The 12,718-nt window shown below is 46.8% G+C and overlaps 1 protein-coding gene across 1 annotated transcript in view; it reads right to left on the bottom strand.

Moving 5' to 3' along the window:
• SGCD (sarcoglycan delta) overlaps positions 1–12,718 on the bottom strand; it is a 341,247-nt gene that overhangs the window by 121,665 nt on the left and 206,864 nt on the right. The window contains exon 3 of the mRNA XM_084839249.1: positions 5,301–5,388. Coding sequence (XP_084695375.1) covers positions 5,301–5,388 — 88 coding nt within the window. The remainder of the gene's footprint in view (positions 1–5,300; positions 5,389–12,718) is intronic.

Here is a 12,718-nt window from a genome sequence, read left to right as displayed (position 1 = left end):
ATTAATTTTTATTTACATGAACTCTGTCACAGACACGTTTGCTAAAGAAAGATCTCTAAAATTCTGGAGTAAAAACTTCAGATTTTCCTTTATCAGACCAAATTCTGTGGTTGTACGAGCAGGGGGTTCAAAACTGTAAGAGTGGATTACACATACTTCATATGACACTGTGCTAGTTCTTTCTCTGTCTGCAGGTTCCTTTTGCAAAAGCATTTTCTCTGCTGCTACTTAAGACTGGCTTGCCCCTAAGTCTGGTCCATTGCTCAATTCCTCTGTCTCTGATGCTGCTAAGACTGTAGCCCTAACCCTTATAGATTTGAACCCCTTCATTGTCCTTGCCACTGAGACTGGAAGGTTCTGGGTTAGGTGATGTGGACAAGAGACCTCTCAGATTGTTCAAGACTTTCTTGGAGACGTTGCTGGATTTATTTATTGTATACAGTTTGAATGGCACATCACTAAAAATATTAACCAGCAATAATTTTTTTTAACTACATCTGCTGTAGGAAACTAGCTAGGGAGGCAGTTGGACTGTTTGGTGGCAGGGGGCTTAAGGGTGTGCTGAAGGAGGATAAGGAGATTGCAGAACAGCTGAATGAATACTTTGGATCTGTCTTCACTGTGGAGTGCCTGAACTGACTTTTTTCAGGAAGGAAATCTGATGAACTGAGGCAAATAGTGGTTACAAGAGATTACATTCCACGCCTTATTGGCAAATAAAATATTTAGTGCTGTGCCGAAAGTTTCTCTCACGTTTTTTTCAACGCTTCTCATTCAATGTGATAGAAAAGACATTGCTTTCAAAAAGAAATTCAAAGGAGGAGAAATTTCAGAGAAATTCTCATGGGTTGGGTTTGTGGGGTTTGTGCTTACTTTACTTATGAGGTGGCCATGGAGTGTGCATGTCCTGTCTGTCATTGTACGATAACCTCTGTGGCAGCCTGTAGCCTCCTCGGCTTCCTGCACTTCAGTTAAAGCCATCATGAGGCAGACATTGGGCTTTAAAGTTCAGGAATAGCAGGTGGCCTGGGAGGCTGCAGAGCCATGGAAAGATGTGTTATATATAGAGAAAACACACACAGCACCCTTGGCCACCTCGCAGTGATTAGGTAGGATCAAAAACCAAAAGAAATTTAAAAAATCTGTCTCAGAAAATTGGAAGCCTCAACATAGTTGATGCTGTTGCAACTTGCAGGAACAGTGCAATAAACCAAAAAACCTTAGGAAAAAAGAAAGATGCTGTTCTACAACCCCTGCCAATAGTCAGCCCTATCTGTGAGAAATTGTTGGAGAATGTCTTCTTCCATAGAAGAAATTTGGTGAAATTGTCTCCCTCCCCCCCAGTTTCTCTGCCCACAAATAGGCTGGAGAATTTTGAGACTAGAGGCCATTTGTGCACAGCTCTATAAAAAATAACAAATCACTGGTTCCAGATGGTATTGAGCAGAGTTCTGGAGGGAGCAATCCTACTGGGATAGGCGGTCACCTCTGAACTCGGAGGTGACCACCTATCCAATGCAGGGCAGGAGACACGTGGAGGGGATCATCCCCTCTGTGCTTCAGCCACCCTGAATTTGCATCTAGACAGCCGATTTCGGCTGTCTAGCTGCTGGATGGCAGAGCGGGGGAAGCAGCTGCCGGATAACACATTGGATGTGTTGTACCAGCATTTCTGCCTTCCCCACCTTGGAATGCCCCCAGGAATGCCCTGTTTTCGCTGTTCCACACTCTTCCTCTGAGCGTGGAGTGTGGGGCTGTTCTGAGAGCTGCCTGTGAGGCAGCGTGGGAGGAGGGAAGGTTGGTTCTTAGGGAACTGACCTTGGAGTGCGGGCTCCAGGGTCAGTTGCCAGAAACTGACATATCTTATGGCTGCCTAGCCACTGACTAGCAGCCATTGGATTGCTCCCTAAGAGCGCAATCCTATGCCTGTTTAGACAGAAGAAGTCCTACAACTCCCAGCATTCCCCAGCCAGTGATGAGGACTGTGAAATATCCAATGAAATATCAATTTTTTAAAAGAGATCTGGGGGAGAGAATCCAGGAGCCATGTGGAGTCAGTGTAGGACAGAACTAGTCTGAGCAGCCTCCATAAGGAAGCAATGGCCCTATGTGAATGCCCCTTGAGTGTAGATGAAAGTATGTGATGGAGGGAATGATACATATGATCACATCAGTTTTGAGATGTACCTCCCTGATTTCCTGATTTCGCTTTGGGATATTCAGACGGTAGCTTCTCTGCCTTAACATTTAACATATGTTACCAACCCTCATGACATCATTTTTGCAGATTTGTAGCTCAGTAGCACAAACAGATGTCTCTTCCATTGCTTGGCAGAAGGAGCATCTTTGAAAACAACCACTTCAGAACATTCTGTACAGATCTACATCTCACTGAGAAGAGCCATTATTGTAATTATCTCCAATAGCAGACAATATGTGCTCATTTGCAAAGAGCTGAAGAACATAATCTGAGCGCAAAGCTCCCGCCATCGAAGGCAAAGGTTAGGGACAAGAAACAATTAAGTACTTCACAGGCAAGACCTAAGCGTGATGTTATTAGTAGTATTTATTACTGATAGCAAATGTCACAGGATTTCAGTCCATTTCTAACCAGTATCATTTCTCAAAGGCAACAAGAGATGACAACCAAAGGGCCATTCATTTTTTGGTTAAGTGAAGCCTTTCAGTCTGCATGCATAGACGTACTTGCCTACGCATGCTGTGCTGTCTGCAGTACATCTGTGTAGCAGGGATGAGCAGAACATCCTCAAGATTCAGAAACCATTCTGATCACCCCCTCTGGCATGGCACTCACTGCTTGTCTTGACTTCTAGCTACTGGAGCCTTATAAGGGCGGAGGCCATATGCAAACAAATGGCACACGCATCAAATTCTGAATTCTCTTCTTTTACACAGTTGCATATTTTAAAAAGTGCTCTCGCTGGCATGCTAGAAGTCAATGCACACATAGTTATCTGCACACTGTCACTCTGCACATGGCTATGTCTGAAAGAGGCTGGGTTCTTTCTATGGCTGGGCAGCTTTAATCTTCTCAGGTTCCCAGAAGAAAGGAGAAGTAGGAGAAAATCCAATCCTTAGCATTTTTCTCTCTGTCACATCAGATGGGAAATGCTACTATTCCACAACCCTCTGGGATGTTGGGGAAACTAATTACTTGAAAACTGTGAGGTGCTCGCTTATTAAAACCATATGCTTATTAAGGATACTGCTGCATAATTACAAAATGCATATCAATATGTTAAGATGTGGTGGAGTTATTTCTATAGAAAGGCATCCCAGGGCCCAGGAAGAAGAATGGGCTAACATATACAACGGCCAAGCCAGATATCATTGTATGAGGACAATAATGTCCATGGAGAGCACTATATTAACATTTTCCCCAGGACCATCCCACAAAGCTCAGTCTACTGCTTTTCAGCTGAGGTACTTTTGACTTAAGCTGACATTGATTCTTGTGGATATGCATGAAATATCCTAAGGTAAACCTACCTTTATATTGAGAAGAACTCAAACATATTTTGCTTCAGCCTACATTCTACAAATAAGCAGTCTACAGAGTTGAAAATGATCACAGTCGTACTTTGCTCTTTGATGCGCCACAAAACAACCGGGGCTTTCAGATTTTAAAACATTTATTGGTTCCCTGCCCCCTAATCTCTACTTCCTCCAATTGCCACGAGTGAGTTTGCACATTCATTTTCAGCCAGAGTGCCTTAAATGAGCCATTGTTGTTTGCGGACCGTGCCAGACGTTCCGTAATCCAGCCCTCGCGCATAGGGTGGGTTGTTGGCATGATTAACAACCCACCAGAACCCGTGGGCTGTTTTAGGGTTGTGGGTGGTTTGAAAACCATGCCAACAACCCACCCTTGCCTTGTTCAGATGACACGACAACTGAAAAGCAGGTGTTGGGTTACAGAATGGGCACTTCTGGGTGCACGGCATATACTGCAAACCACAGAAAATGGTTGTGGGAATTAGGCCACTGTGTGTGTGTGAGCGTGCACATGCATGCAAGAGAGATACAGTTATTGACTACTGCACAGGTTCTCAATCTATGCAAGTGGCTAAAATATTTTCATTTGTAATTACCTTTGATGGCTATACAGCTGACAGTTACTTGCTTTTATAATAAGCCAAGCTGAAGAATCCTCTGCAACTGAAATGCTTGCATGCTATTGCACTAAATCTGGCTTTATCTATTTTGCAGCTCCTAAACAATCACGTTACACCTCTCATTCTTGTGTCAGGATAACTGAGTGGCAAAGTTTTGTAATAATTAAGTCCAAAGGCAAACGTTGCATCTCTTGGGAGCCTGACAAGCTGCACTGTTCCTTCATATGCACAACTCACATTGTCTGTGTGATTGTAAAACTGCTGCTGCTAAAGTCTATTCTGCACAGAGCCATCAGAGTGCAATATGTTTGCTGCCTGTGAATGGCGAAGGAATCTACCAGCTCAACAAGCTTCTTTTGAATGTGGGAATCTGGGGATTGAATTCAGGGTCGAATGTATTTCCTCTCCTGAAGGCCATCTCCACACATACAACAAATAATAATTTCTGGCCGAAACCGTTTATTTAATTATTTGGCATGTTGACTGGAGGCCAGGTGTTATATAAGCAAGCCAGGCAATTCATTCCGCACAGAACAACATGTTTATAGATTGCTGGTGGGGTAGCATGGCACTGCTTCTCCTCCTCGCCAGGCTGCCTTCTTTTGAGTAGGCTTTCTTGCTGCAAAAGCATATGTGTGCTCAAAGGCAGTGCGTCTGCTGGTGATTTTCAGAAGCACCCATTTCCCTGTCAAATATGAAGTGCAGCATTTCATGAACATAAATGGTAGTTATCGGCACAAGGGATTTTTTTAAGGGTTTTTGGAAATCCTTAAAAGACAGAACTTTTCTGTGCTGTGAATATTAATGAATAAAGTGCCAGTCTTGGGCAAGTTTCAAGTGTCCAGGGATATTCTTGTGCCTATTACAAATGAAACATCCAAATGATGATTCTCTTCCAGAACTTGTGCTTGTACAAGTGACCTTTTGTCTCAGGATTTGCTTTCAAACAAAAATAATGTTCTGCTTCCTTACTAGAAATACACAGTGGTCAGCTGCTTCTTCGGTTCAGTTCTAACATACTTATCTTGTATTTCTACGTGGCCATGCCGGGTCATGGCTTGTAAGTTAGTGATGATTATCCCACGGGCTAATGATCGCACAGTACCTCATCACAGTGCCCTTTCTGTCTGCTTTATCCCTTCCTCAGGCATTTCTTCACCTTACCTGTTACAAGACGTGTAAGAACTTTACTCTTCTCATTGAGAATGTTCACTGTAACATTCCGAGCAGATTGGAAGTACAGGGGGTTGCCCTACAAGAAGAGCACAAGAGAAAAAGAATGAGATGGGCACATTGCTTCCCACAAGAAAACGTGCTGTGCTCTCACACACCCTTCAGGACATGGGTGCCCACATCCCAGTGCTTATCTGGTCAAATGCTTTTGCAGCTTCTTTGACTTCTAAATAAAATGCCCGCAACATCAGAAATCTGCCTAAAAGTTTACATGGCTTTGTATGTTTAACATGTCATTTATTTTTGTAGAGTAAACTGGCCATATGGATTTACTTCCAAATGGTGAATTATTTATTTTTGAAGGCCTGGTCCAAGACACAGTAAATAGAGTGAACTGCCTGACACAGGGTGTAGGAAAACAGATTCATTGAGCACAATGGGAGTTACTTCCAAGTAGACGCACATATGCTTGTACTGGGAGAAGGGCAGGGGGAGAGATCACAAAGATGGGAAACCAGCCCCTATTTTAACCCTCAGGTTCTCTATAACAAAGAGTTGAAGTAGTTACTTCTGAAGGCAATAAACCAAACAAAGGAGAATTGGAGTCTTGAGATTGTGCTTCACCGCACTTAGGGGATTGGGCTTTAAACTGTGCCATGTCAATTGAGGGGGATCTCTATAAGTTCTGATGTGGGCATTCAGAGGGCAAGCCTCATTGATCACAAGGGAGTTACTTCTAAGGAGACACTAATGGGTTTGTTGTGGGAAAGAGAGCAGTAAACACAAAGACAGAAACCAGCCCCCATTTGAACCCACAGGATCTCTATTAAACCAAACAAAGGAGAATTGGAGCCTCGAGATCTCACTTTACTGCACTTAGGGAATTGGGCTTTAAATTGTCAATTCAGGGAGATCTCTGTAAGTTCTGATGTGGGCATTCAAAGGGCAAGCCTCATTCAGCACAGTAGGAGTTACTTCTGAGGAGACACTAATTGGTTTGGGCAGGGCTGGGAAACACACAGGAAACACCCCTCAGCTGGGGTCATGGTGAAAGGCATGCCCCTGGGCAGGGCTAGCATACCTGAGGTAATTGCAGGAGTTGGGGCAAAAAGCAACTATACCGAGGACAACCCGACTTAAGGAAAAGAATCGGACTTTAAACAGGCTCAGGAAATCTTGTTCTTCCCTGATAAGCTCCGGGCTGGCTGCTGGATGGCCATGACATCATGTATCCCTAATGACCTCAACTCGCAGCCAGCTCGGAGTAAATCCCTGGTGAACCCCCCCGCCCCCGGTCTACTACCTTGGATCCTTCTAAGTGGAGATTCCAACAAATTTACTCTGGATTCTTCTGCATGCTAAACATGGGCTCTACCACTGAACTATGGCCCCTCCTGTTCCTTGTTTTCAGGATGTTTTCAGACTGACACTGAATCCAGGACCCCTTCAACAGGTGATCAGAACTATCAAGGCTAACAACATGGATTATCTGAACACAAGCTAGCTTTTGTTTTTCAAAACACAAGAAATAACAACGTTCAGAATCTCATTCATCTTTTATTAAAATTATGCATCATTTCCCAATGCAAAAACAGTCTTGACTCTAGGAGTGACTTGTACAAGAAAGGATACAAAAATCCACAATCAATATAACAATGAATACAAAGTCATGATAAACCATAATCAATGTAACACAATACAAAGACACAACAAAAACATAATCGAAAAGCCCTACACCACTAAAAGTGTTTGTCTGTAATACATGTCCAACACCCAAATGCAACCCAGAATGAAGACCACAAAGGCACTCCATCCCTCCCCCTGAAATCCTCCCCAGACGGCTCCACTCCACGGCGACTCTGCGGAGCCGCCGGCCGGGAGCATCTGCAGCAGGGCATCCGGCTGCGGCAGGTCTGCGGATACAAATGGCGGCCGGCGTAGCGGCTGCCATTTGCATCCCTTTGCTGAGCCGTGATAGGCTACGTAAATATTTACGTAGCCTATCACGGCAAAAGCGGGGACGCAAACGGCGGCCGCTACGCCATTTGCATCTCTGTCTTTTGCCGTGAAAGGCTACATAAATACATACGTAGCCTATCATGGCAAAAGAAAAGACAGGGACGCAAATGGCGTAGTGGCCGCCATTTGCGTTCCTGCCTTTTGCCGTGATAGGCTACATAAGTATTTACGTAGCCTATCACGGCCTCCACAGGGATGCAAATGGCGTCCCTGCGTTAGCCGTGATAGGCTACGTAAATACTTACATAGCCTATCACGCCATTCGCGGTGCACAGGATGGCCAACACCAGGTAGGCTCCGTTCCGGGCCCATTTCGCGGGGTGGAAGAGGGGGTTGCTTCGTTCTGCCATGGATTCCGGGGGGGGGGGTAAATTCACTGGAATTTGGCCTCCCTGGAATCCGTGGCGGAATTCTCTAACATCCCTAGCTCAGAGCACCTTGTTCCTGTTAACAGCCTGGTCAGTGAATTCTGCACTACCTACAGTTTCCAAACTATCTTCAAAGGCAGCCCAATGTATGATGCTTTGCAGCAATCAAATCTAGAGGTTGTCAGTGCATAGACCACTGACGCCAGGTTATCCCTATCCAGATAGGGTCACAGATGGACCATTAGCTGAAGCTGGTAGAAGACACACCATGCCTCCAACGAGAATGATGGATCCAGGAGTACCCCCAAACTGCATACCTGATCCTTCAGGGGCAGCATGACCTCATCCAGAGCCAGTTGTGCTCCCTATTCCAGACAGAGGAACCACCGCCAAACAGAGTGTCTGTCTTGTCAGCATTGAGCTTCAGTTTATTGGCTCTCATCTAGTCCATTACTGAGGCCAGAGGCTGGTTCAGCACACCCACCACTACACCTAGGCCATGTTTCCATGACAACAGAAGGAGAAGCTAGTAGAGGAGTACCAGATTTTTAAAAAGAATCGGCTTTGCTGTAAGTAGGGTTCCACGAGCAAGTGCTCTGCATCAGTAAAAATCACTTCACAGAACACACTTCCTGGTGGGGGTGGGGGAGGAGTGAACATCACCTGACTGGCAGGGGCTGCTCAACCAATAAGAGAGGCTTCCGTCCTCCCCCCCCCTTCTCCTTTCCTCTGAAAGTCCAGATGCCCCTGCATTTCAGGAGCAAGCCTCATTGAGCCCGATGGGAGTTACTTCTGAGTAGACACACATATGCTTGTGCTGGGAAAGGGGGCGGGGGGAGGACACAAGGATGGAAACCAGCCCCCATTTTAATCCACAGGATCTCTATAACAAAGCTGTGATTGTGAAGTAGTTACTTTCTAAGGCAATGAATCGGAGCCTCGAGACCATGCTTAATCGCATTTAAGGAATTGGGCTTTGATATGTGCCATGTCAGTTGAGGGGCTTCTCTGTTATTTCTGTGGTCATTGAGAGGGCAAGCCTCATTCAGCACAATGGGAGGAAACACCCCTTGATTGGGGTCAGGGTGAAAGGCACACCCCTGGGCAGGGCTAGCATACCTAGGGATGGCAGAGAATTCTGCCACGGATTCCAGTGAGGCCAGATTCTTTAAAATCCGCCCCCCTGGAATCCATGACAGAACGGCCTCCTGCCCCCCCGCCCCCCCGTGGAATCCCCTGGGACGGCACTTACCTGGGGCGGATGCGGCGGTTCTGGCGGTGGCAGCGGCTGGTCTCCTGGCTGGCTGCGGCCGGGCTGCTGCGGCCACCATTGGTGTCTTTGCAGCTGTGATAGGCTACGTAAGAATTTACGTAGCCTATCACACAGCTACCCCCCCCAAAAAGCAGCGTACGCAAATGGCGGCAGCTATGGTGGTCGCCATTTGCGTTCCCTATTTTTCATCGTTCTAGCCTACGTAAATATTTACATAGGCTATTACGGCGAAAAAAAGAGGAACGCAAATAGTGTAGTGGGCACTGTTTGCGTTTCTTTTTTTCCCGCCATTTTATCCTACGTAAATATTTACGTAGGCTTTTACGGCGAAAAAAAAGAAATGCAAATAGCGCCCACTACGCTATTTGCAGTTCCCTTTTTTTCGCCGTAATTGCCTACGTAAATATTTACGTAGCAGAAAACAGCGAAAAATAGGGAACGCAAATGGCGGCCGCCATAGCTGCCATTTGTGTATGCTGTTTTTTTGGGGGGGGGTTAGTCGTGATAGGCTACGTAAATTCTTACGTAGCCCATCATGGCTGCCTGGCTGGACGCAAATGACGGCTGCTACGGTGGATGCCATTTGCGTCCGCAGCAGCCCGTCTGCAGCCGGAAATCCGGCTGCGGACGGCCCTGGCCGGCTGCTCCGCGGCCTGGCCACGGAGCGGAGCTGGCTGTCAAGGATTCTGGGGGGGAGGACCGGATCGCCTCCCCCCTGTTAAGGATTCTGGGGGGAGGGACGGAGCGCCTCCCCCCCACCGCGAAAGATTCCGCGAAAAGGTGTTTCGTACATCCCTAACTGCATACCTGAGCTAAATGCAGGGGTTGGGCCATACAACAACTATACCAGGGAGAACCTGACTTAAGGAAGAGAATCAGACTCAGGAAACCTGGTTTTTCCCTGTTAAGCTCCACAGTGGCTGCTGGATGGCCATGACATCATGTATCCCTAATGACCTCAACACACAGCCGGCTCAGAGTAAATCGTTGGTGGAAACAGCCCCCTACTTAAGATGAAAAGGAGAAGTAGAGTTGTGTGTAGGGATGGACAAATCTGTGGATTTTGGTTTCTCTCTCATTCCCCAGTCTTAGATTCAGTTTGTCCTGGACTTTGAGAATTTGGTTTTAAAAATTTGCATGGAAATTCATAAGTGTTCTTCTGTACATTCCTCTGAATACATGCATTTGATATACATTTTTCCTAATATACACTTCTTTGCAAGCTATTTTCCTAATATAATGCTTTTTACAACGTTATTTTCCCCTAATATGCACATTTTGTATGCATTTTTTGACTTTGAATAATGCAGATTTCGAAAGATTCCCAAGTGGTTCAAAAATGCAAAATGAGGTGAGTCCTAATTAGGTGGTCTGAGGCATTTTACAGTGTGGTGGTTCATATCCACTCTCTAATTTGACTGTGTCAGAGTTTTTGAATCAAACAATAAACCAGGAGCTGCAAACAGGGACGTGGCAAACCAGTTCAGCCTCGACTTTACTTCCCACAGGGCCCATTTAAAATCAACTTATGAGCATTAGGGCTCTGCACCACTTTGACTCGAGGCCCAAACCCCAATTCGAAGTGGGCTGCTTCAGGCCCTTCCGAGGTGAAGCGGAGGGGGCACGAAGTGACGTGACGCATGTCAGAAGTTCTCTGAAGCACACTGAGTGCTTTGGAGCTTCAGCACTCCAGCTCAGCTGCGCTGGTGCCTCCCGCTCCTTACCTGAGGTGACTCACAGGAGTCGCCACCAATGCCGCCACCATCACCGCCACCATTAAAAATGGTGACTCCCTGAAACAAGAGCCGGCATGCATCCAGGGCTCAGGAGCTGGCGGTGCCAGGCGGCGATGACAGCAGGGGTGGAGGCGATAGTGGTGGTGATCGTGACAGTGACGGTGACAGCAGCGGTGGTGGTAGAGGAAGTGGTGCCGGAGGAGGAGGTAGCGGCCCAGGTAAGGAGCTGGGGGTTTGCGCAGGGGTGTTGGGGCTAGGAATGTCAGAGAATTTCTCCATGAATCTCCGGGAGGCCGAATGCCAACACATTCGGCCCCCCGAAATTGGTGGAGAAACGGTCCGCCCCCCCGCCCCCCCCAGGATGGGACTTACCTTTGTCGAATGTCCCTGGTGGCGGTGGCTCCCGGCGGCGGTTCAGCAGCGGTGGCGGCTGGTCTTCCGACCGGCTGCCACCGCCGCCATTTCCAAGTAAAAAAACAACAACAAACGTGATAGACTACGTAAAGATTTACGTAGCCTATCACGACTAGATTTTCAAAAAACACCGTGATAGGCTACGTAAATGTTTATGTAGCCTATCATGGCTGACTTTGGGGGAAAAAAAAAAAGCGCGTAAGCAAATGGCGGCACCCATGGGTGCCGCCATTTGCATTCCTTATTTGGGCACGTGTAGTCTCCGTAAACATTTACGTAGACTACGGCGAAAATAAGGGCAAGGCTATTTGCATTGCCCTTATTTTCGCCATAGTCTACGTAAATGTTTACGGAGACTACACATGCCCAAATAAGGAATGCAAATGGCGGCGCCCATGGGCACCGCCATTTGCGTATGCGCTTTTTCCCCCCAAAGTCAGCCGTGATAGGCTACGTAAACATTTATGTAGCCTATCATGGCTGACTGCAGGGACGCAAACGGCGGCGGCTACGGCCGCCACCATTTGCGTCCCGGCAGGAGACGAGATTCGCGGCCGGGGAGACGGGGCGCTCCCACCCAGCCAGAATTTCGGCGGGGAGGGATGGGGCGCCTCCCCCCCAGCCAGAATTTTGGCGGGGAGGGATGGGGTGCCTCCCACCCCACCCAGAATTTCAGGGGGAGGGACGGAGCGCCTCCCCCCCCACCGTGAAGCAAGCTGCGGGACCAGGTAAGAGACTTTCGTCCATCCCTAGTTGGGGCCCCCGAAGTGGGATTTGGATGGCCGAATCTCACTTCAGGTTCACCCCCCCCCAAATCAGCCTGAGCAGAATCAGGCCCGCCTCCGAAGCCATGAAGTGGCTTCCGAGTCAGATCGGGGGGTCCCTACACAGCCCTAATCAGCATGGAGTGATGTTTATCAGTAGATGTAAGATGAAATCTCTCCTACACTTTGCCCTTCAATGAGAAATCTCGCTTTGCTATTATTTATTTCTACAAAAACAGGGTTCTAATATTTTTAGATTGATTTCTGTTTAGAAACCACATGAACCTATATCCACTACAACCTCTTAAGCTTTTTGACCTGTACTCTTGTCTATGTTTAATTAGATGAGACTTTCTGGAAAGGTCAGCAGACTTTTAGACTCCATTACTCCCTGCTGTACAAAGGGTGGGGGGTAGTTCTGGTTTTTATTACTGATTTGCATAAAATGAGACCGTACTCTTTAAAAATAACATTAGAGAAGGAAAGGGCTGTACCCACCCACAGAGGAGCCACAATACATTTTAAAAACACTTAATTGCTGCCCCTTTTTCAAACACTTAGTTTGCATATTCAGACCTTTGCTTCTTGTGGTTTTGAAAGAACTAAATTTGTCTGATGGAAGAATGATCATTGTATTGGTCTGCTAGGAGAGTATTTTTCAAGCACTTAGAATACTGCCCACTTAATTTTCCATAACTCATTCCATTAAAAGCTGAAAGAAGCAAACAACTAGGATGTATAGTTCACTCAGCGGCGTCGCACAATTAGCAGCCAATGTCTTGTGTTAAATCACACAGGGACACTTCACTTTTCTGACACACAGCCCCACTGGTAG

This window comes from Heloderma suspectum, chromosome 2 (genome assembly GCF_057233095.1).
Source record: "Heloderma suspectum isolate Gila_16-S chromosome 2, 16-S_ref, whole genome shotgun sequence".
NCBI classification, from domain to species: domain Eukaryota; kingdom Metazoa; phylum Chordata; class Lepidosauria; order Squamata; family Helodermatidae; genus Heloderma; species Heloderma suspectum.
The sequence above is the reverse complement of the archived record's forward strand: the minus strand, read 5'-3'. Positions and strand labels throughout refer to the sequence as shown.